We start from the raw sequence: 20,632 nt of genomic DNA on the forward strand, positions 1-20,632 counted from the left end.
TCGAACCTGGGTCTCCTGCATTGCAGGCAGATTCTTTACCATCTAAGCCACCAGGGAGGCCCTTTCTATATAGTGGAACCTCGGGACAAAGATTTCTTTGAAATTTTATATTCATCAAAGGAGTTGATGGAAGAAATTGTGTTTGCACTTTGTAGTAAAGTTGACCAACTCATATATAACACTATATTAACCAACCCTAAAGGTTAATCCAAGTAAAGACAAAGCAAGAATTAGGGCCTTAAATATGTAAACAACTTAGTTCCCACTTTTTACCCCAATTCTGTCCTTAGGCATAACATTGTAGATGGAACCAGCTTTGCAAGAATGCTAGAAAACAGCAGATAAATAAAATCCACCGAGTTGGGGTTTCATCAAAGTAATATACTCTTTAGAAGAATTTGAGAATCCAGATTAAAAAGAACATTTCATTTCCATTTGTTATATACCTAAAAGTGAATTTATTAAAAGCAGATCACATCACTTCAGGAAATTCAGAAAACTATATCTAAATACACTGAATGCAATATATTCCTCATCAATTTAGATTCTTATCGCTTCATAAAGATAAAATGCAGATGAATTGATTTAGATCAGGCCTTCATTAAATTTTAGAATTAGCTTTTGGAAAACTGTGTATTGAAATGTTCAGTCTGATTCCTGAGCAGGTGACAAAGCCATGAGTGGATAATGATAAAGTGCATCACTGCTGGAAATAACATAGTCTGCCTTTGGTTTGTGCTAATAAACTATAAGACAACTTAAACTTCATTTTTAATATTAGAAATCCACCTCATTATAAGTAATCTCAAACTCTGTATGTTATCGGCATATTCACGTGTAGTCTTTGGTGAGCTTGAAATACAATTTGCTGTTTATGCTTCTAATGTAAATCTCCAATTTCTGGCTGGCCACTCCGGCACTAAGCCAGAGCTCTAATTTATTTCCATCTTTCCTTATTTCTTACATCAAAAGAGACTGTGGGTTTGAATAACAAACATTCAATCGACTTAGACGTGGGGTGGCAGGCAGCACAGGCATTACCTGTTTACCTTTTATTGCCTTCTTTGAATTGGCTTTTCTGGGAACAAAACCAATAAGACATGCTGTTCCTTCATCTAGTTTTCACCAAGGATATTTATCAGAAGACATCCCCCTCCCCCGGTTCAGCAAGAAGCAGTGGCAGGGTGAAGAATTCAGACTGGAAGTAGGCGTCCAACCTAACACCATCATAGATTATTGCTCTACCAAGTCATGCAGGACTTCACTGTCCTTCAGACTCTGGCTTGGGCTGATAATTGTTTTTGACTCCAGGAGATGCTGTCGCTAACACATTTGTAACCTGTAGGACAACAGTGTGGTGGGAATGGAATACACACTGCTTTAGTCACTTTGGAACTTTGCACTGGTTCTTCCCTCCTCTCCCCACCTTGCTGTCTTGCACAGTAATTGGCCTAATAAAAGGCAGAAACAAGAATTTATTACACCTTGGGCGGTACTTAAAACAAACTTTATTCTCAAGAACAGCAGTTATGTCTAGTTGCTGCTGGGTATTTTGATATTTCCTATAAATACTTAGTCTGAATATATTCAAAGTCAAATTGCTAATCACTCAATTTCCCTGCGACTTTCCTGGTTCCCCAGGTTTTCTCTTATGATACTCCATGTAAACACTGTAATTGGAAAGATACATAGATCAGCATCTCTAGAGTCACATGATCACATCAATCTGTGAAAATAGCATGACTTAAAAATAAAAGTCTCTTAGTACTCTGCCAACAGGCTTTGGCATAATCTTGGCAATCACTTAGATTTTTTTTTTTTTTTGCTGTTATAATTTTTCCCAAGTGGAAATAGTCTCATATTTTGCAGAAGTTGTCCAAGCTAAAGAACATCAATCCATCTTCCTGGGTACTAAATTCGTCAGCTGAGTGTATTCGGTCCACATAGGAATCAGTAAAGTGAGTGTGAAACTGCTCGGTGGCTGCTCCTTTCATCTTAAGAAATTGCAATACGAATTCCTGAAATCGTTTATGCAGGAATTTTTATTCTTTAAATCTTCTAGTGTTAAAGCAACAAGAAAACACTTAGAATGTCCTTTGGTGGAATCTTATTACACTTGTTAATATATGTAAACTGATATTCTTTGATGCCAGCAAGTTTGTTGCCCTTACAGAGAAATCTCTGCACAATGAAACAAAACAGAAGGGAAGGAGGACAAAATAAATGTCAGTCTTTGCTGATTCGAATTAGATACATTAACAGATTGTCTGGTAACACAAATTGCCAAGAATACAAAAAATCTACATATTACAGTATTCCAAGAAAAATAACTTCATTTGAATACAAAAGGATAGATACACTTTCTTTTTTCCTGTAGCCACTCTTGGGGACAGTGGATGTGTGCTGGCACTGGGATGACTCAGTGCTGCTAAGATACACAGGGTATGACTGGCTGGAGCTTTTGGAGGGGGCTGTTACACGTGTGCATTACTCACATCAGACAAAGAAATATTTCAACCAACAAGGGTTACAGAGCAACGGTTCACTAAAGCACAGGTTGGAAGGGGGTTCAGGGGCTGAAGCAGGCCAATATGGCAGCTTGTAACAGACTTCCTTAGACCCACCAAGCACTGCCAGCAAAGGATGCTTCTATTTGGTTGGTCCACACACAGGGCCAGGTGGTGCTGGGGCACACCACGTGCCAGTAGCAAATGTTTTTAGGTTGGTTGATTTGTTGTTGTTGTTGTTCTTTCCTTTTGGGGGGCTGTCACAGCCTTTCCGATGGGTGGTAAGCTCTGCAGCTGGCAATGTGATTCGCAGTGATAATATCAACAGCTGCCAACTCCTCTGGGAGTCAGAAATTAACAGTCTTGACTCAGGTGTGCTGTCCACGGCTGATAAATATGGCTTAGTTCAGTTAGGCCTTCTTTGTACACTGTGTTTGAGTGGGGGTGTCTGAGAGCGGGTTTCCTATGTTAGTAGCAAATGCTGGGGCTGTGTTTGCTTCCCCAGAGCACGGCCCGTCTGGTGGCTGGGTGCGCCGCCTAGATGCCCAGGGGGCCGGCTGTCCCCAGCAGAGCGGCCAGCAGCGACAGCAGCGCGGGGGAGCCGCGCGGGGGCGCGCCCTGGCCGGAGTCGGGGCCGCAGCTGCCCGCCTCCTCGCACCGCAGCTTCTCGCACAGGATGCCCGTGTACGCGGCTGGGCACAGGCAGCGCACGTTGTTGTGGCACGTCCCTCCGTTCTGGCAGTGCAGGAGCTCGTTGTCGCAGACATTCGCTGCAGAACGAGGGAGGGGGGCGCGGGGAGGAGAAGCAGAATCAATTTAAGTTTATCTGGTACATCATGTTTTCAGCTTAAAAAAAAAATCTCTATCGATCTTGTGCTCCCCCCTCCCCTCCGCAAACTAAGCATGTGACTCCGATTTCCAAACAAATGTAGTTTGCTGCCTTTGTTTTGATCATATTAATCCTTTTCATATAGATTTATTTTTTGCTGCAATCTTGGATATTATCATTGTCCATTTCAGACTATCAAGTACAAAGAAATGTGATACTCCGGGTTTGGCAGTATCTTCTCTTCACGGAACTGGGACCTGTTGTGACCTCCAGGGCTGTTCAAGGGTAGTGCCTCATACAAGAATGCAGGGCTTTGGAGCCAGATGAATGGAATTAAAATGCAAAGCAGTACTGCTAGAAAGACCAAGAACTTCTAAGGGGTGGGCCATTCTCTCTGTGGGTGATTCCAGCGCTGCATGCAGGAAGTCGGGAGCCAGCGGCAAGCATGAGGAGGGAGGGTGGGGCAGGGGGCAGGCAGCATGCTCCAGGCAAGGTGGCAGCCAGATCCGAGGAGAGAAAGCTTTTCATGGGAGGAGTGTGAGGAAGAGCACTGCATTTGTGCCTAATAGCCTATTAGGATATTTATCGCTTTGTAAATATAGGAAGTAGAATCCAAGGTTACCTTGATTTCCAGGGATAATAATAAATGCAATGGTGAAACCCTGATTATCAAAATTTCACTATGTCCATCAATTAATAAAATCAGTTTGAATAAATAAAGCAAGCAATTTCAGATACTAAAATTCATTCACAGTCCCTGTCATGTAACTTGCATCTCTAATAATTTATTTCTTCAAAGATCAAGTTTTCCTTATTATTCCATGTCTCCTGTTCCTTTAGATAATCAAGGTTTCACTGATTTAGCAGAATGATAAATAGAACACAGGGAAATGAAAACAACACCAAAGAGGAAAAGAGCTAAGAACACTTCCCAGCAACATATGCCACTTAAGCACTTACTATATGGAACCACTCTGGAATGGGGAGGGGGGTGGCGCAGAGCAGAAAAAGTAGCTTCTTATAAATTATAACATTCTTCATCTTTAAAAAATGTCATAGTCAAATTTCCCCAATTTAACACACACGCACACGCATATTCATACTATCAAGTGTAAAGTATTTAAAAAAAATAACCCTCTTCTTCCAGTAATAATTCAATAGAGAATATTGCCTTGTCCATTAATCATGTTCAATAGTTACATCACTGGCAAAAGAAGCTTCTTAAATGTAAACATGCTAATACTCTGTGTGCAAATGAGCTGAAAGAAGATGGTGGTGGATGCTCAGGAGTTAATAAAAATGTGCCCTAAATAGGGCCCTATCTTCCCACCTTTCACAACAATTCCTTGGAGACCTCTATCATATGGATTGGTATAATTTTCAAGTGTACCCCCACGTGCTATCTGTAAATGTTAGAAGTGACTATTAAGGCCTACTAAATCCTTCAGGCTCACAATATTGATATACAAGGTAGTGTTTCAAGGGTTCTAATGATTATGTAAGCTACTTCTCATCGGGTGACTTAGAAACCATAAATATTAGACCCAAATTATAGTATTTTATGAGCCTTGGTTTAAAAAAAAAAGTCAAGATCTGTAGCTCTGAGGCAAAATCTACAAGACTAGAGTGGTTAAACTCATGGTCAAAACTGACAAAACCCCACTTTTTTTTTTTTTTGGTTGTTAATTTGGAAAGCATACATAGGGTTTCAGAATTTTGTTTTGCTTACGTTTCAGGAACTATCTGTTTAATTGGGGCAACATAGAATAAACAGATCCAAATAACTGTTTCCATTTAAAGTTAAAGATTCTCAGCATTTCTTGTTCCAGGCAGCAGATTGCTGAATGGGATATTTCCTTTCATTTGGGCACTACACATAGGGAAATATTGTTTCCATCAATATTGATAATTGCTTGCCTTGAATAATTGAGAAGAAATCAATAGTTAATTAAATATCACTCCCTGTAAGAAAAAAAAAAGCTATTTTTCTTCTTCTTGGACCTGAATGTAAATCAGTTGTTGAACAGAGGTTTCTTTTTTTTCAAGAATCTGATGATTAAGTTAAAATTCAATACCTTTCCTACATTTAAATAATCTACTAGTTGATGTTGATGATTGTGAGAAATTTAATAAATACTCAAGGACCAGATGAAACCCAGGATTAATAATCACATTAATTGGAGTAATATGTTTTCTATAAGTGATAAGGAGAAAAAATGGAACCTGGAATATATTTAATTACTTTAGAATTTACTTTAAGACACATTTCATTTGGTCTCTTGTTTGTGGTATTCAACAAAAACAGAGCTTTACCATATGCACAGATCTCTCTGTCGGAATCACATGTTAGAAGCACATCTAAACCTAACTACAAATCTTACCTGCTATTCATAAACTTATGCTCCATCCTCATGTCATTTTAAACCAAATTTGTGGTGCCTAATGAATAAACTAAGTAGTTAACAAATATCATTAAGCTCTTCTTCAGCATATAAAACCCTGTACTAAACACCATGAAAAAATAGAAGAAATAGCATGATCTCTGCTCTTACAAAGTTTAAATCTGGTTTGGAAAATAAAATATATATACAAGAAATGATATAATGTACATTTCACTAAAATACTTTTATCAGTTCTGTCCAGCTCAGTCAGCATCTGTTGTGTGTCAGATGTGTTGCTAAATCTACCACTGTATGGTTGTAACTCTATCTGCCCTAAAGGAGCTCACACTTTTGCAGAAAACAAACAAATGAACATATACAGAAATAATTATGATACAATATGAAAAAAAACTATAATGGAAGCAAACTGCTAGGGGAACTCAAATGCTGGTGTAAGTAATTATCTGGGGGAAGATTTGTGAAGAATATAGAAAGGAGATTGTATTTGAACAATGGCATGCATCAGGCAAATACTGGTAGAAAAACATTATGGTTGGGGAAACTCTATCAGTAAAGGCAAGAAGATGTGAAAATACTTTGTGCTGGCTGTTAAGCATCTGTCACTCAAGTCTGAATCCACCTTTCTTCTGCTGTTGAGGCTGAAACCCTGCAAGTTGTCTCCTGGTTTCCACCAACAGGGTGCACTAGAGAGAACAGAGAAGGCAGGAGGAAGGAAGCAGAGATTTCCCTTTCCCTGATTCAGGGCTCTTCCTAAGAGGATTGTCCCAGCAATGGCCCCACATCCCAACAGCAGCAGTTTGTTCTGGGGCTCAGCCTTTTCAGAACCAGTTTCAGTCTCACCCTTAGAGGTTTCTGCCCCAGCCTGGCAGCATTCCTTTTCTAGAGGTGTGAGCCCCAGCTCCAAGGGGCTCCTGCCTAACATTTCAGGGGTTAATAGTAGCAGCTAGGCATTACCTCCTAAGAGGCATGGGTCCCACATCTGTGGGGTCTCTCCTCCGAACTGTTAGCTTCTCATAAGCCCATCCTCTTCTACTGCTCCCTGCTCACACAATTAACAATTTCTGAGTTATTTCAGTGTCCTCTTCTCATGTCTAAATTCTAAAGCACCTGTTTAACCATTTCCTTTAGTAAATTCTCTCTATTGAAATATGTAGTATGGGTTCACTTTTCTGACTGGAGCCTGAGAGACACATGGAAAATGTTGGTGAATGATGAAGATTCTGGGTAACATGCTACAGAGTTTAGATAATAAGCAATGGGAAGCTGTCAAAGACCTATGGGCAGGGTGGTGATTTAAAGGGGGGAAAGGTGAGGCTAGGCCTGAGAAAGGACAGGCTGGAGGCAAGGTGACCAGATATTTCAACAGAAAAGGCTTGGTCTGGGTTAGAGCAGTGGGGAGGAGGAAGGAAGAACATATTTGGAGGCAGGTTATTTGAAATAGGTAAGAGAAAGTCTGAGGTTCCTATTTTTGACATTTGGATACATCATAATGTAATTTATTAAGAAAAGACTGGAGGCAGGGTTTGGTTAGGGAAGAAAATAAACTCTCTCTCTTTTTTTTATCTGTTGACTTCGAGAGATCACAGGCTCTTCTGCAGGGGTCTTGTTATTAGTTGGAAAAAACTAGTTAACAGTTCAGGAGGTAGTTCTTCCTGGAGATACAGATTTGGAACAGGGGTGATGGTGGTCATTGTTACAAATAGTGAAGAGAAAGGAATAGAAGACCTCATCTGCTAGAATATAGATTAAGTTGAAAGGAAAACTGCAAATAGAACCTTGAAGAGTATCCGCATTTAAGCCATAGGCAAAGAAAGAAAAACCAGGAATGATGCTGAGAAAAAAAGATTTCAACAAAACGCAGTGATGATATGAGGTTATAAAATTAATCACAGCAGTCTTCCTGCTGTGGTTAGCTGGATCTAGGAATAGACTGGAAGAGAATGAGAGGAAGGGCACTTTGAGCTGGGCAAAGGAAATATGCAAAGTAAGCCCTGCGTGCTCTTGATTGAATCTGACAGAAGGGATTTTAGAATAATTAGAAAAAGGATTGGAGGAATTTGAGGCATTAACGTTTAATAGAGGTCTTTGGTTGTCAGTCTAAAGTAGTAGCTTTCAACAGTGGATGATTTCCCCCCCGCCCCACGGGACATCTGACAACATCTAGAGATGTGTTTGGGTGTCACATCTTTGGGGAGGGCATGGTACTGGCATCTCGTGGGTAGAGATGCTACTAAATATCCTTCCATAAACAGGGTAGCCCCCTCTCCCACCCAAACAAATAATTACCCTCAATTACTGTTGGTGATAAAATGTTGAAGGTCTGGATCAGGTTATCGGCCACAGCAATGAGGATGGGCAGCTGTCCTTATATACATTGGGGGAAGGAAAATGAAGACTCCTTGGTGATTTTAGATTCGAGAGAGCGAGCTTTCAGGTGCAGAACCATAGGAATTAAGACTGTAGAACTCAAAAGTGAAGTATGAGCAGATTATCTTCCTGGGGGAGTTAAATACAGACACGAATATCTAAGACAGACCACTTAATATCGCTTACAATTAAAGAGGAACCAAAATCACTCTTGTCATGTAATTTGTTCTATACCTTGCTCTGATAGAAATCAAAGCTTGTGGTTCAAAAACTATCTAGACAAGCTCTAAATGAGGAAATTGAAAACAATTAAGGGTAGCTCTAGAACTACAGGTCTCCAAATTTATAGATGACTGCTTTTCACACAGAAGGGAACAGTCGGAAGAACTGCACAGTGTGCAATGCTTTCCATGCTCCTTAAGACAATATAAATAACTTCTGTAGATCCTCTGGTTTTCATTTGTATTGACCAACTGATCTGTTTTCATATCACACTGGGTGGAGCTCTTGTTGACAACATTAAATTTCACATCTTCTAGAGTGCCACCGCATTCTAGCAGAGCTCCAAAAACAAATCAGCCCATACATAGAATACCAAAAATATCACAGGTTTAGGTTGGGAATGGCAAATATGTTGCATATGCTCTCATTTCCTCTTTCTCTGTGTAGAAAACATAGCTACTTAATCATGGCATTCTCTTGCACTAACCTTCTGAATTCCTTTCAACACAAGGTTTTGTAATAACAAAGAACCTTTTGTATTCTCTTACAAATTAATCACCCAAAGGGATGTTGCCTATAAGCTTAAGTGATACATAATGGCCCATCTCTGAGAACCCTGCCTCGCAGGTAATGAGCATCAAGCTATTAATAAAATATCTTTATCTCACAGAGAACATCCCCACCAGGCCCACCTGTGAATCACTGCAGGGAGGAAGAGGCTAACATATCACCTCTGGAGGCTGACCAGAACCAGGAGATGTTTGACATTACTCTCTCCCCTTTTAGTATAAAAGAAGCCTGAATTCTAAACAGGCAAGATGGTTCTTTGGGGCACAAGTCCACCAATTTTTCAGTCTGCTGTCTTTCTGAATAAAATCTCTCTTCCTTGTCCCAGCAACTCCTCTCGATTATTGGCTTGTTGTGTGGCAAGCAATATGAGCGTGGACTTGGTGACAGTTTCAGGCATTGACCACCGGTTGATGGAACTGCCAAGAGGATAAGCATTTACAAAACCCTGGCATTATCTCCATTTCATCTTGCATATCACTGCAGATTAAAAATCCAAATGGGATTTCTACCCAACAAGCACTTTGCAGTTATCATTTCTTTATTTGGTACCCTTCTGTGTGAATTTGCCGCAAACTGAAAACGCTGACCTTATTTTGTTAAATATTTATGTCAAGCATGTCCTGATTTTTTTTTCTTCATTGCTATTGACAAACTAAGAATGTGCTACCTCTATAAATAGTGAAGGTTCATTTTTAAATCTCTCACATAAAACTTGATTTAGTATTGGAAGAAATTGTTATTTGCTAGATACAATTATTAGGGCCTCCTAGGTGGCTAGGTGGTAAAGAATCTGCCTGCCAGTGCAGGACACGCAAGAGACACAGGTTGGATCCCTGGGCTGGGAAGATCCCCTGGAGGAGGAAATAGCAACCCACTCCAGTATTCTTTCCTGAAGAATCCCATGGACAGAGAAGCCTGGCAAGCTACAGTCCATAGGGTCGCAGAGTCAGACATGACTAAGCAACTGAGCATGCATGCAGGCACAATTATTATTATGATAAAACATAAATCCTTAGATACAGAAAAAGCTAATACTACTTTGATAACAGTTTGACTATATTCTGAAGGATCATTTTACTATTGATAGAAATAAATTCATGATGGTGTGTCCAATACATCACTGACTCATCACCGATGGACATGAGTTTGGGTGAACTCCGGGAGTTGGTGATGGACAGGGAGGCCTGGAGTGCTGCAATTCATGGGGTCGCAAAGAGTTGGACACGACTGAGCGACTGAACTGAACTTAACTGAATACCACACCATCTAACCTATAATCCCGTGATGTTTCAATATTAGGAATGCTTTCAAACCAAGACAATCTTTGGCCCTTGATAGATAAGGTTATAGTATTAATGTTAGACCCAGAGTTATATGGCTAAAAGATGAAAGGTGGAATCCTGATAGAAAGGCTAAAGACAGCAAGGTGTTCTATTAGCTCTGATAAGCAAGCCAAATACTGTATTCTATTACAAATTAATCACCAAAGGGATGTGCCTATAAGCTTAAGTTATACATAATGGGGACCCTGCCTCCCAGGTAATGAACTGCTGCTGCTGCTAAGTCGCTTCAGTCGTGTCCGACTCTGTGCGACCCCATAGACGGAAGCCCACCAGGCTCCCCTGACCCTGGGATTCTCCAGGCAAGAACACGGGAGTGGGTTGCCATTTCCTTCTCTAATGCATGAAAGTGAAAAGTGAAAGTGAAGTCGCTCAGTCGTGTCCGACCCTCATCGACCCCATGGACTGCAGCCCACCACGCTCCTCCATCCATGGGATTTTCCAGGCAAGAGTACTGGAGTGGGGTGCCATTGCCTTCTCCCAGGTAATGAACATGAAGCTATTAATATATCTTTGGCTCACAGAAAATATCTCTATCAGTCCCACCTGTGAATGACTACAGGGAGGAAGAAACTAATACATAAGCTCCTACATAAACTAATTGCTATGAGTTTATAAAAACACTCAGAATTTTCACAGTGAAAGAATAGGCACAGACAGCATTTCCTCCCTCCTCTTTCACTTCCTCTTATTTTTATTTTATCTTGGATCACGAGAGTCACAGGGATGTGACTAAATCATCTGATCCTTTTAACTTGCTTTCTGTAGGTTTCTTTCTTGTCATCCACTTTTCCCCTTTCTAAACTGCAAACTATCATCAAAATTTGAATGATAAGACTTTGATTCCTTTTTCCTCTATTCATCATTTCTGGAAGGGATGGAAAAGCAGACTTAGAGGGAACCCCAATGTGCAAAGAGGGCACCAGCCAGGACTTAGAATCGCTACTCATTCTATTCTTCATTTCTTTTGTGACTTGAAGGGTCACTTACTCCATTATGGTCACGATGACCCATTACATTACCAAAGGGAAGTTTTCTTTTTTCTGTTTGGGTCTTGTTCAAAGCTATATACATTTAGGTTTGCCCTGTCGGTAAGCTGCTAGGCTTGAGCAATGCTGGGCCTGTATTTATAGACTTGAAAGTTTCTCTTTCTGGCTTTGTCTCCTGCACTTCAAGGAATCAAGGCAATGTGTTACCATGACAGCCTTCCTTGATGGTTTTATTAATAAAGTGACCTCTACCTTCACCACCTGAAACAAGCCTAGGAGTGCTGAAGGAAAGATATTCCAAATTGTTTCTGTCCTTTTCAAAGAAACGTGGAAAAGTGAACAACCTCCACCAAACAGGCTAATAACAAAGGTATGCGTGCAACACACAGCTCTGATTGAGGCATTTGAGAGCCTGCGGCAGGGAGATGAAGGGCTGTAATAATAACCCATCTATTCAGCCTTGGTGGCTGTTTTACTAAGTTTTGAGATGTGAGATGTAAAACTGAATCTACAGATTAGCTCCTGGTGTGTAGAAGAAACTCTATAGACTGGTGTCTAATGGCCTTTCGGGGGAACTCTAGGTACATTTTTTCTATCTGTTCTTACTTATGGCTGGCCATGACTGGGGATATGGTTTAGTGATAACAACGCTGATTAAGAGTCATAAACCCTGAGTTCTAGATCTGACTAGTCATCACTTTGCAGTAAGGCTTTCAACATTATCACAAAACCACTTAGTGACATCCATCCATCATCCAACCAGGCACTGTTCCAGATGATGGACACACAGTGTGAGCCAGATGGACCGTGCAGCTGCTTCTGCGGAGCTTACAGTCTAGTGGCAGCTATGAAGTTAGGGAAAGAGTTTGAAGTAGACATTTCTACAGTCCTTTTGAGCTTTATGAGTTGCATGAATATTTCTCATGGAAAGCCTATCATTTTAAAAGGCAAAGAGTGAGGAATTCCTCCTCTTTTTCATCAGATACATGATGACAGTTGGACTTCTCCAATATTGTGAGCCCTGGTGATGACTCGGGTGACTGGCTTGATCGGTTTGGCCTGCTCGTGTCCCATGGAAGAGAGAGAGTTTTTTCCTCATCACTAAAAAGCATGAGGTGGTATGAAGAGAATTAGGTGAAGAACTTGTGATTCAAGTCTGGTCTCTGTGGTTAATGGGCTGTGTGAACTTGGGGAAATCATTTAACCTCTTTGTGCCTCTCTTTCCGCACTTCTAAGGCAAGGATAATAACACTTGTCCTACTCATCGACCTCACAGTTGTTGGGAGCCTCAAGATGAATTATGTGATGGTGCTTTAAAAAACATAAAACCTTAGTATACTTTGTTAATGTTCAATACCTTCCCAGTTTCCCTTAATGCTAGAAGCTCAGAGTGGAAGAGTGAGGTGCTTATTTCTATATCTGCCAGAAGAATGAATTAATCACTACCTATCCAGTTCAAGGTACTTGAAGTGAAAAGGAAGTAGATGTTGTACTCTTTCAAAGACAGCATCTGTGTCTGTCCTCTGAGGGCATGAATCTTGAGACAGCATGGGGTCAAACACGCAGCTATTGAATATTTTAATTCAACTGCTGTGTACTTGCAAGGTCAGTGTGGACAGGCAGTGCCTGTTTTCTCAAAGGTGACTTTATATACTTGCATTCAGTGCGCATTCTCCTGTGCCAATCAGAGTGCATAAGCTGTGTTTTCAGAAGAGCAAGGGTAATACTGCCACTTGGCCAATCTTTTGCCCCTGCAATGGTGAGGCAGTGTCTGTACAGACTGGAACCTGGGAGCCATCAAGTGGAAACATCCTTGCTTTCCTGCTCTCAGCCTACATTTCCGTCAGCCTTTTTTCATCAGGGACAGTGACGCTGGTGGCATAATCCCCATGTGACAGCAGCCAGCCCACTTTGTTTCACGGTAATGAGGGCAGGGAGCAGAGCTAAAGGGGCTGTAGCGAACAATGTGGAGCTGTCAGCAAGTGGTCAGACACGTCTGGGTAATCAAGTGCAGCAGGTTCTGACGTTACAGAGCAAGCATTCTATACTTATTCATCTAACATCAAAGCACTGATTATGGCAGTGACACTTGCTCTTGTCCAGTCAAAGGAAATGCTACTCAAAACATCATAAGAAAGCCATGTTCATTCGAAGAGGCCTACGTCTGCAGTATATGGTAACTCAGCTAGCATGAATGAGATAACAGGTGACTTGAATGCAGGAGCTAGAGGTACTGCCCAAACACCTCCAAGGTTTTAGCTGTTGCAACCTGGAAAAAAAAAACAAAAAACCTTTGCTGATATTGAGATATAATTAATTCACTGAGAATCCCACAAGCCAAAGGCTGGTCACCTTTCCTAAAGCGATCATTAATGATGTATTGAAATCCTATTTAGGTCAACATCTCAGACACAGACGCAGGCAAGATGCTCATAAAAACGGTGCTGAGAAATCACAGAGTTTCTCATTGGGTATCAGAAAATGCACTTGTCTAGTTTAATAAAAATGTGCAACCTCTACTCTTTTCGCCCAAGGTGAAAGATGGCATTCATTGGGAGGCACAGTCACACACAATGGCAACATACACCAGGGTATAAACCATCATTTCAAAGTACATGGCATTATGTCAAAAGAGAAAGTACAAATATTTATCCAGCATGAATCCCATAAGTATAGACATGTACCTCTCCAAGTACCTTATGTAATAAAAACTTAAGAGAATGTGCTGAGACAGATTCTACCAAAATGTGACCAATGTTTATCTCTGGCTGGTAGGAGTGCAATTGATTTTAATAACTTTGATTTTCATCTTTACACATTTTACTCTTTCCAAATTGCCTGGACTAAATATAGAGTCCTTGGAAAATATTGAAAATGTTAGTCACTGGTCATGTCCGACTCTTTGTGACCCCATGGACTATAGCCCACCAGGCTCCTTTGTCCATGGAGATTCTCCAGGCAAGAATACTGGATTGGGGAGCCACTCCCTTCTCCAGGGGAATCTTCCTGACTCAGGGATTAAACCCAAGTCTCCTGCATTGCAGACAGATTCTTTATCATCTGTTAACAAAAAGAACTGTTACTTGAGAAAATAAAAGTATCTTTTACTGAGATAATAAAGGTAATTTCAATAAATGAATCATGTGACCATATTTGCCACATATCCATATGTTATTAATATATATTCCTAGTCAAACTACCAATTATCTTAAATGTCTACAAAAATTATCTCACAAAAGGCAAGAGTTCCTACACAATCCTATAATTGTAAGAGAGACTTACACACAAGGATTCCTTGTCTTGCAGAAGGCTGCATAGCTTCAGGTATGAATGGAACCAGCAGGGTCTCCTGAGCTAAAGTCATCTGTAGCCCAAGGGCCATCTCATTTGAACTAGTGCAGACTAATGGAACGTGAGGGGACATTTTTACACTTGAAGATCAAACAACAGTGATGACTTTAATCGATCTCCACCACCTTCTCAGTAGAGGGGCTCATGGTCAGATTTAACCCAAAGAAAATGTATTTCATGCTGCTTGAACTTGTGGGAGACTCATATCTGTTACACTTGTACATGTCTACACCACATATATGACCTGTTCGTTGTGGCTGTATCACAAATATTCAGCCTTGTCTCTGGCAGAAATAAATGCCAAATAAATATTTATTAAGCAAGTAAACAGAAGTTGTGTTTTATTCCCTGCCTTCTTCTGAGTGGTGAATACAAACATATTACTAGTAGACTGAAATCAATATAGGTGGATAGATAGTAAGGATATCCACTTACTAGATAGATAGGTTGGAAAATGGGAAGAAGAAGGAACATTTTAGTTTCCACAAAGTGGGAGGTAAAGCTTCTGCTGAGCATGTGAGGCAGAGTAGAGCTGGGGTTAACTCATGCTCTAGGGTTAAGGGAAGGGGGAGATATTTTGCAGAGAATGGGGAAAAGTTAACTAGGAACATGTAGAAAAACTGCTGGTCAGCTCTGACATTTCAGGTCAGCTTGTATGTTATGATTTGTCAGGGCTTCTCATACATGAATCCATAATGGAGAGCATTAGCTGGAAGAGAATGGTGACTAGTTCTGGGTTTCTTCCTTTAATAATACACTATACACCTTGGGAAGGGTGGGAGAGAGGGGAAGAAGCAAGGGTAGGCAGATGAGTTAAGAAATTAGAAGCACTCCTTTCATTTTTCATTAGTCAAAACACATTACCTCTCATTATAATTTTGGCATTGTGGGTAATGTGAAGGCAAAGAAACATGACAAGGATGGAACTTAGTGACATGTTTCTTTTCATCAGAAGGTGACTAGTTACATTTGGAACACAGGCTAGAGGAAAATCCGGATGGAGCTGTTCTACGTGGGCCTGGGGTGGAGGTGAGAGACCATCATAGCACATAGGAAAATGCAAGAACGAAGACCTGGAGTTCCTTGAGAATTATAAGACAATCCACATAGCCCCATTCAGAGCTGAAGACAGAGCTGTAAGACATTTCACATTCTGAGTAGGAAGGAAGAGCTGTACTACAGGCTTTTGATTTTCAGCATTAAGAAATTCAAGTATCTGTGGCTGAAAGGAGATAATTGTGTCATTAATTCACATGCATGGCTTTTTTTTTTCTTTTGAGACAGAATTTCAATGCCTTTGAGCACTTTGTAAAGCTAAAATATAATCTGAGTTTCCTGTTTGTCGAGCTATAGCCAAATGTCTCCTTAGAGACTTAATTTTTCCTATATATACTTGGCAGGAGTGTTCTAAATATGGTCTAAGCCCTCTTAGGATTTTTAAACAGCAGGGATATTTAAGTATGAAAAATAGCTACTAAAATCACATAGCAGTAACTTTTCTTAATGATTTTTCCCCCCCTGGGAATCACTATAATTCACTTTTGTCTTCTGTGGCCTTGCTGTCACCATAATCACCTCCTGACAATGTCAGACCAAGTCTTGGGAGGTGATATTATAATGTCAGGATGAAACAAAGCCATTTTCCTGCTAATGCCAATGTCAAAGCAAAATGAATTAATGTCGATAAATTCAAGGTGAGGAAAACAACATTATGGAATCAAGAGAATGTGCAAAATGATGACATGAGTCATTTAGGGATGCTGGAACCAAACAAAAATGACTGCTAATTTTCAAAAATGCACTCGCTATTGCACTGGGGACCAGGCATTTAAGTGATCTAAAATACATTAGTGAGGTTAGGAAAGGACAATGGGGTTACAATTATGGACAAGTCATAAGCATACCTTTTCAATAAAGTCACACCTCACATTGCAACTTACATCATCTTCCCCCATTGATAAATTCTTGAGACACTCAAAATTTGAACTATAAAATCTAGCCCTTAATTGTGTACTGTGATGTTGTCCAGAAGTCTAAGTTCAAATACTGACATCACCACTTGTGGCTCTCCAATCTGAATTAAAAAAGAAAAAATTCTATTTTTAAAAATCTGTAACAGAGGCCATTTCACAGGGCTGTTATGAGCACGAGAGATCATTCAATGCAATTATTAAGTGCTTTTTAAGTGCCAGGCACTGCTCAAAGTCCTACAACAAAAAGACAAACCAGAAGAGCCACAGAAATAGGGTTTATTTTTATAGGTTCATGTATTTGCATCTCATTAGATAATGTAATTTCACAAAGTGGACGCTGTTGTGTCCTCTAGTTCACTTTCATCATTAATAATTTCTAGCTTCTTTGGTGCTTAAATACTCATTGATTTGAAAAATATCATCTTTCACTCCTCTTCTTACATGAAAAAATAATTGCAATTTATTTCGTTTTCTTTAATGAAGAGGAAAACAGACAAAAATTCTATTAAAGAAAGTGTTTACATAAAGACAGGGATGCTAGACCAGCTCACGAGTAACATTAAGTAATTCTAGGCAACACAACTTTTACTAAAACTAAATTTCAAACATGAAGAATTAGAAAGAGGTACTCAGGGTCTTTTCTTAACATCCAAAAGAATCCTTTCATAGTTGATTAAGAAAAAAAGGTGCAGGAATGAGAATAAATCCATATAGTAGATGATCTGAAAAGGAAATGAAGTCATTGCAAGTATGCAGAAGGGCGTTTTACGGCTTTCCCTAAGAAGAGCAAGGCTGTTATATCTCAGGAGAGAAGAGAGCTGGTTAGACAGAAATCAAGAGGCTAGCAAGCAATGTGTAGAAGCTATGCCTTCTGGGGCTCTCAGATCCAGCAGACGGAAGAAAAAAAAATATAAATTGGTTTAGATACAACTGGGAGGCTGTGAACATTATTTAAAGTACAGTGAAAAGATGTTAGCGCTTCTCTTTGAAGCAGAGTAAGGCATACCAAGCGGAGAAGGCAATGGCACCCCACTCCAGTACTCTTGCCTGGAAAATCCCATGGAAGGAGGAGCCTGGAAGGCTGCAGTCCATGGGGTCGCTAGAGTCGGACATGACTGAGCGACTTCCCTTTCACTTTTCACTTTCATGCATTGGAGAAGGAAATGGCAACCCACTCCAGTGTTCTTGCCTGGAGAATTCCAGGGATGGGGGAGCCTGGTGGGCTACAGTTCATGGGGTCGCAAAGAGTTGGACATGACTGAGTGACTTCACTTTGCTTTTTAAAGAGTTACTACAGGATATACGTTCTGTGAAGATAAGGATTTTGACTTATCCAAATCCTTTTTTTGATTTTGTGCATGCCTCAAAGATTTTGTGCAATCTTTGAGGATTTTTTTGATGCAATCTTTGAGGATATTTACAATATCCATTGAGTATGAGTACTTTTGAGTGAACGAACAAGTGAAATTTACAAAAAAAAATTCACATATTCCATACCCATTGTTTCATTTCTTCTTCTAGAATACTTTCCCATGGTGTTTACTCTCTGTCCCCCAAATCAAGTTGCAGAGAAGGGCTATGGCCAGGTTGGGTTGTCACTCACAATCTTCTATGGCTGCTGAATGGATAATTCTGAAGTCAGGACCCCCACAACGTGAGGAAATCAGAATATCCGCATTGTCTGCTTTCACTCTCACTGTGAACTTACTACTCCTGGCTAATCTATTCACTATCTTTTCCAGTAGTCATGTACGGATCTGAGAGTTGGACCATAAAGAAGGCTAAGTACCAAAGAGCTGATGGTTTCCAACTGTGATGCTGGAGAAGACACTTGAGAGAGTCCCTTGGACAGCAAGGAGATCAAAGCAGTCAATTCTAAAGGAAATCAACCCTGAATATTCATTGGAAGGACTGATGCTAAAGCTGAAGCTCCAGTATTATGGCACCTGATGTGAAGAGCCAACTTGTTGTTAAAGACCTTGATGCTGGGAAAGATTGAGGGTAGGAGAAGGGGATGACAGAGGACCAGATTATTGGATGGCATCACCCACTCAACAGACATGAGTTTGAGCAAATTCTGGGAAATAGTGAAGAACAGGGAAGCTTAGCATGCTGCAGTCCATGGGGTCGTAAAAAGTCCAACATGACTTAATGACTGAACAACAACAACAATCTTAAATATACTCACAAAATTATTAAGAAAATAAAATTATAATTAAGAGGATAGACACTTGTACATCTTATCTTGCAGAATATTTTCACTCACCTGGCAGGAGTTATTATTATTACTATTTCCACTTTACAGGAAACCTGTGCATCTTACCCAAGTCCCACTAGTGGCCAAGTGGAGAGGCAGGACTAGAACTTAGACTACTCTGACCCCATGGCACGATCGGTCCCTGGTGCCCTCCTGTCCTTCTGTTGTATGCTGGCCTCTGAGTTAGTGCCTCTGCTCCTGGCCTGTCCTTCCCCAAACTCCCCACGTATCTCCAAATGTCCAGCTCATGAACAACACCCACCATAGTTTCTCTGACTGTTTCAGCCTTCAGACACCAGTCCTGCTTTTCAAACCTTACAGCAGATGATGCAGATCTAGCTCTGGACATAGATATAAAGGTAAACATAATTTGGATGGCCTGGATTTAAATCTCGGTTCCACCAAATACTAGTTGGGTGACTCCATGCAAATCACTTGACCTATGTTTGCATCATTTATATAATGGAGATAATTTAATACATGATATCCACGTCACAGGACTACGTTGATGAAATAAATTAAGTAAAACATATAAGGCAACTGCAACAATGCCTGATGTAAAATCCTTCAGTAAATGTTAAGTTTTATTTGACTCTTTAAAACCTACAGCAAACACTCCTTTTCATGTGAATTTCATGTCTCCTCAACTAAAGCATAAGCGATGTGAGGGTAAGGCGATTTTAGTCTTGTGCTTCCTTTCACTGTCTACACTGAGCAACATCACGCTTTGTGCAGAGCAAGTGGGCACTCTATATACATTACTTCCTGAGGGTAGTAGACATCGCTTTGTGCACTCAGCCAGCTTTCATCTTTGTATTCTCAGCATCTATGCTATTTTCTGGTACATAAGAGGAAATTCTCCATGACGTTTCTTCCAGCGATTTCTGCATTTCTGAGATCAAGTGCTAAGTCACTTTAGTCGTCTCCAGCTCTTCGCGACCCTATGAACCCTATCCCGCCAGGCTCTTCTGTCCACAGGATTTTCTAGGCAAGAATACTGGAGTGGGTTGCCATTTCCTCTTCCAGGGGATTTTCCCAACCCAGGGATCGAACACATGTCTCTTAATCTCCTACATTGGCAGGCCGGGGTTCTTTACTACTAGCGCCACCTGGGAAGCCCTGAGATCATATAAGAGTTAAATCAGTCCTGAGAATAGAACTGAAACAAACCTGAGTTTCATTACTAACTCCAAGCAATGGCTTCAGAAAAGTCCCTTAGCTTAGCTTCTAATACCTTTTGTTTCTGTTTCTTTTGCCATGGAGAGAAGGAGAGCAGCAGGGAAAGAGGGGCCAGGAGGACAAGAAGGAGGAAAATTAGAGTTGGGTTGATTGGGAGAGAAATGCCCACAGAAGCCTATCTAGAGATGCAGTGCCTTCTGAGGGTGTCTCTGGCTGTTTGTTTTGGAGGTTTGAAACTGTTAGTTGCTCAGTCGTGTCCGACTGTTTGCGACCCCACAGAGTATAGCCCAGCAGGCTCCTCTGTCCATGGGATTCTTTAGGCAAGAATACTAGAGTAGGTTATCATTCCCTTCTCCAGGGGAATCTTCTCAACCCAGAGATGGAACCCAGGTTTCCTGCATTGCAGGTAGATGGATGGCATTTAAAATTTAAACCCTTCAAGATCTTAAGCTGAAACTTCTTGGATTTAGCTTCTGTCCAGGGTATTTCACTCTAAGTATTGGAAGGAAGAATGACTAGTGCATGCTCCCCACAAAAAAGCACAGAAGGTTGAACAGGCCAACCCACAAATCCCCATTCAGATTTGTCCTAAGGCCAAAGCTAAGACCCTGATTCAAAAAACACGCTTCTTGTCACTGGCTGTGCT

The 20,632-nt window shown here is 40.6% G+C and overlaps 1 protein-coding gene across 5 annotated transcripts in view; it reads right to left on the minus strand.

The window, feature by feature from the left end:
* Positions 1-2,024: 2,024 nt before the first annotated feature.
* NTNG1 (netrin G1) overlaps positions 2,025-20,632 on the minus strand; it is a 369,164-nt gene continuing 350,556 nt past the window's right edge. For all 5 annotated transcript variants that reach the window (XM_010830949.1, XM_010830950.1, XM_010830951.1 and 2 more), the window contains one exon: positions 2,025-3,277. In XM_010830949.1, coding sequence (XP_010829251.1) covers positions 3,045-3,277 — 233 coding nt within the window. In that variant the 3' untranslated portion in view covers positions 2,025-3,044. The remainder of the gene's footprint in view (positions 3,278-20,632) is intronic.

Source organism: Bison bison, unplaced genomic scaffold, assembly GCF_000754665.1.
Source record: "Bison bison bison isolate TAMUID 2011002044 unplaced genomic scaffold, Bison_UMD1.0 scf7180017864519, whole genome shotgun sequence".
NCBI classification, from domain to species: Eukaryota; Metazoa; Chordata; class Mammalia; order Artiodactyla; family Bovidae; genus Bison; species Bison bison.